At 36.0% G+C, this 4,606-nt stretch overlaps 1 protein-coding gene across 1 annotated transcript; it reads right to left on the bottom strand.

Annotated features, from left to right (window-relative positions):
* Positions 1 to 55: 55 nt before the first annotated feature.
* On the bottom strand, positions 56 to 4,568 carry LOC140966784 (uncharacterized). The gene is made up of 11 exons (XM_073427041.1): positions 4,553 to 4,568; positions 4,354 to 4,433; positions 3,365 to 3,869; positions 3,069 to 3,226; positions 2,711 to 2,794; positions 2,565 to 2,617; positions 1,900 to 1,981; positions 1,191 to 1,298; positions 929 to 1,046; positions 660 to 745; positions 56 to 398 (listed from the first exon to the last, which is right to left on the bottom strand). Exons 1-11 carry the CDS (start codon positions 4,566 to 4,568, stop codon positions 174 to 176), a joined length of 1,515 nt encoding a protein of 504 aa, XP_073283142.1. The 3' UTR covers positions 56 to 173.
* Between the last annotated feature and the right edge of the window lie 38 nt (positions 4,569 to 4,606).

A 4,606-nucleotide genomic window follows, 5' to 3' on the forward strand; every position in this document is an offset into this window, starting at 1 on the left:
AAACCAGTTGGAACTGTGAAAATAAAAATTCCAGCATTTCCTGCTTCGTTTTACAGTAGACAAATATGTAAAAAAAAGATGACGATGTATACCCATTTTTATCACCTGTGGAATAGAAAGTGAATCTCAAACTCTATAACTTTGGCAATAAGAAGAAATTCGACAACAGATTATCATTTCATCACTTGGTTAGATTTCTTTATGTAATTTAAAAGCCTATCAAGCGCCTTGCCACTGTCGACGGCTTCTCTGGCTCTATCAAGGGCCGAGGATATATCCTGAGCACCATCACATCCGAGTAAGTGATCAACCATGCCAGCATTTAAAACAATTCGATCATATGCTGGACCTTTCTCACCGCGCAGAGCTGCTAAACCCAATCCTATATTCCTCGTCACCTGAAACATTTCCAGGAAAATAACATCAGAATTAGATACAGGGTGAGACCAGCTAAATAGAATCAGATCGCTTTTTCCACATTCAGTCAAAAACAAGAGAATAAAAAAACGCATCTTGTACTATGACACACAATAAAAGCACTAAAGCAGTAACGAAGAGAGTGAAGATTGATTTGTCGCCTTATGAACAAACTTATTATCGATGTAAAATATAAGAGGTAGAAAGAGAATTGATAGTTTGCAAGAGAGGATATGACTTACTGATCTATCAGTTCTGGGAGTATCCGTAGGTTCAAAACCATAATCCTTGGCGTTCACTACGGTATTGAAACTTTCACGAGACACTCCTATAACATTACATTGATAGAAATAATAAGCTCACCAGCCCAATAATGAACTGAATTTAGCACATTTTGAGGCACTTCAATATAGAACAAGAAACATCAGCCATCGAAAGACCTCTAATTCTTTTAATTGGTTTTGTAAGAATATTATAACATCTAGATAGTATTGGCGACAATGAAACGCACCATCAACAGCACGTGTCATATTCAGTGAGCGGAACCCTGAACAGTAATTAACTGGCAGTCCCTTTGAAGCATTCGGTGATCGCAATCTCGTAGTCATTGAAAGAGCCCCTTCTTCGCCCTGAAATTCATTAATCAACTAAAATATTAGAAAATCGATCTTCTTATAAACTTAAAAATAATCAAATTTGAGCAGACATTATTGATTTGCAAAATCCACGTGATTGCTAAATCATGGGACACAGTGCTTTAGGCATTCAATTACCTTCACCACCAAACCAGAGTGAACACCTCTTCTTCTCATCAGCATAAGAAGTGACTCCTCATATCCTTCATGATAAAATCCGGCAACAATTGCTTCCTTACCACTAGCCTACAGAGGAACAAGCGATCAGAATTAAAAAAAAGGTAAATAACTGGAAAGCTTATATTTACGAAGAAGCTGGAAGGAGACACACCCATATTAGATCGCCTCGGATGAATTAAGCAGGATATAGTTAAACAGCTGTCAAACTGGGGATACGGGGAAGTAAACCTTAATTTATAGCACTGACACAACCCAAGTATCCTTCCAAAGGCTAGGAGCAATATACGGTGGTACAGATAGGCTATCGAATAACTCAAGTGATAATTTCATTATCAGAATACATTAATATAAATATGCATAGATAGAAAGAAAGGTCACCGTGGGGACTAAAATAAACTGATTCAGGTACATTAGGAACAACATTGACTAGTGTGAAAAGTGGGAGACCGAATATGATTACTCGACATGTAAAAATGAAGTTATTCTGCATCCATGTCATTTTCGTTAATTTTGGTCTAGAAGATAACGGAGGATTAAAATGATTTATCTAGTTATATTGAACACAAAATTGCATGGGTACCAAAGTTGATTTGATGGAAAAATTTAGGTACTGAAAATGAAATTATAGCCATAACTTAATATACATGAACCTAGCAAGAGGGCTTACCCGTACAAATTGTTGAACTTTTTCAGTTGTTGCTAGAGGTGGGCGTTTCTTTATATGTTCCCTCAACCCAATCAACGAAGATCTGCAAAAAAAATGAGTTAAACAATAACGCCTTAGGTACTCCATCATCTCAATAAAGATGAAATAATAGAATCTTACAGTAAAGGTTACATTGTCAGTGTCCTACCCTTGTACACATCTAATACCATCATTCCATATGACAACAATCACTAATAATAAGATCAGAATGTGTTGAACTTTCAAATACTCATATAACAGAAGACTATAAAGACAGACACCACGATAACAATGATAATATTCCATGATTACAAAACTCGATAAAAAAATATTCTAGTTGTCAAGACTATGGTACTTAAAACAAAGAAATTAAGGTTGACAATTCAGTAATCAACTTGATAAACCCAAAATGTAGGGTAAAATATTTCAAGTGATAAGATTACTTTTCCGATTCGTTGACACTTTGAAACCTTAAAATGACCAACTATTTGACATGATTGTAATGGAATATAATTCTTTCAAATTCATTTTCTACAGCAACTCTTGATTCTTGAATAGTTTTAAACATGTGGTAGAAGGTGAATGACATTTCAATACAACAATAAATGAAAAAAAGTGCATCAGATGTAACTAGTTAGCTGACATACAGAGATGGATGGGCCTCACGTTGACTTAAGTATGCAAAACCAATATCTTCATCCTGAACCAAAAAATTGTGTTGTAATCATGTAACAACTTAAGCTAAATATGTGAATGCACAGACACGCTTACACATTTATAAACAGGAAGAGACCTCAATAAGCTTTTTCGCTTGCACAGGAGTTAAGCACGTGCTTCCACCCATGAACTTCAGCATTTGTTCTTCTGTAATGCCCCCCTGAAAATTTCGAACTTGAAACTCAAGGAAGTGACATAAAAAAGTCTCTCATATGAAAGTCAGATACCAGAATCATCAAAATTCAAAAGTAAATGTACATTTAATATGTATAAAATCCCTTCGAAAATATATTATATTGTAGATGACATCATGCATTTGGTAGAAGCATTCAGCTTGCAAATTAATCATGGTAGTATGCAGTTAAATGTTAGGGGTAATTTTTAAAAGAGGAGATCGCATTTGAATGGCAAAAAAAAAAAAACTAATTTATGACCTTAGGTGGCATCCAATCCACACCGTGAAGCAAGCAAGATTCACCGTAACAGGATCTAACTGCAGCAACAAAGAGTGTGCTTCTGAAGTAGCGGGTGTTGCCATCATAGGGTTCACCATAATGAGTCAAAGAATTAACATCGACAATGGGAGCTGGACCTGATCACATACACAGACATAAATATCACTAGGAGAGACATCTGTGGACATTTGAAAATCCCACAGGATATAAAAAAGGAATAAATGAGCATGTGAATATTCAGTTTTCATGTAATAGCAAGTTGACAAGGGAGTTACCGAGCTCATCATCAAATGCAAGACAATAAGCTTTAAGCTCGCGATCTGTCTCCCTGTTCATGCGTTGGCCTATTAAGAATGCCGATAGCAGTGCCTCACTTACAGGTTCCGATTTCTTATCTTCTACACTAAAAGGGAGAACTTCCTTCAACACACCTTGAACCTCCTCGTACCCCAAATGACCACCAGCCAAAACTTCCCTGAGGGCACCGACCAATCTCATCTCGGAAGTCCCATTACCAACAAATTGTGGGCCTATTGAACTACTAACTCCCATATTCGACCCATCAGGGTCAGCTAGAAAGATTATATCTGGAGGCAGTACTCTAACTAGGTGTGGCCAATAATAAGTCATCGCTCTCCTTTCACCTTCACTCCATTGAGTTGGCTCTGGAAAGGCATTTGCTCGAATTGTCATTGCAGCAAAAAATGCCCCAACTTGAGCATTGGATACTGCTGCTTCATCTTTGAGTTCTCCTTTCGCTGGTTTTGAATAAACGGGAAGCTATTACAGTTCTACTTTAGCTGGTTTTGAACAAAAACTGGAAGCTTTTAACCAATACCAGAAGGCCACAGAAGCAAACATTGCAGCAATACTTTCATGACTTTTTTTTTTGCTTGTTCTTTTTTTTTTTTCTTTCTGAAAACCAAATTTTTTTCACAATCTATAGGTGTTTTGGTTCACCATTATGATCAAGTCGATTAAGATCATTGTACTTCAGAATTGTTTGATCTTTGAAAAAGTTTGATGATTTGGGGAATGGGATGTAAATTAGTCATTTATATCATATTGTTTGGATTGAAAGTATTAATCACGGATTAAAAACCATTGTCTGAGTTCATAATTTACAGACAAAACAATATTTTAACAAAATTAACATCATTATTTTAAAATCTCCTGGGCTATATAAATAAATATGCAAGATTTAAATTTCTTAACCAAATCCATGAACAGTCAAACAATCCCATAATCAAATAAAGCAACTGACGATGGGAAATTCAAGTAAAGCTGATAGACTCTTCTTAAGATATCTTTCTGATGCCTTGACCCATTGTTCCATTACCATAACTAGAAAGTCAACTCATGATCAAGAAACAAGAACAGTTGTAAGGATTCGGCACGGATTTGAAAATCATATTTGTACTCCACCACGCAACTTGACAAAAGGAAAACCATTAACTTCAAACCTCTCCTGCTCTCCATCACGTCGATATTCAATAGCAAAAAAAAAAAAAAAAAAC

This window comes from Primulina huaijiensis, unplaced genomic scaffold, assembly GCF_012295235.1.
Source record: "Primulina huaijiensis isolate GDHJ02 unplaced genomic scaffold, ASM1229523v2 scaffold207970, whole genome shotgun sequence".
Taxonomy (NCBI): Eukaryota; Viridiplantae; Streptophyta; class Magnoliopsida; order Lamiales; family Gesneriaceae; genus Primulina; species Primulina huaijiensis.

Excerpts from the sequence above, each read along its gene's own strand:
- LOC140966784 (XM_073427041.1), bottom strand. Across the intron at positions 3,227-3,364 it reads TGCATTTGATGATGAGCTCG|GTCCAGCTCCCATTGTCGAT; the intron begins GTAACTCCCTTG and ends GTATGTGATCAG. Across the intron at positions 2,618-2,710 it reads AAGCGAAAAAGCTTATTGAG|GATGAAGATATTGGTTTTGC; the intron begins GTCTCTTCCTGT and ends TTTTTGGTTCAG.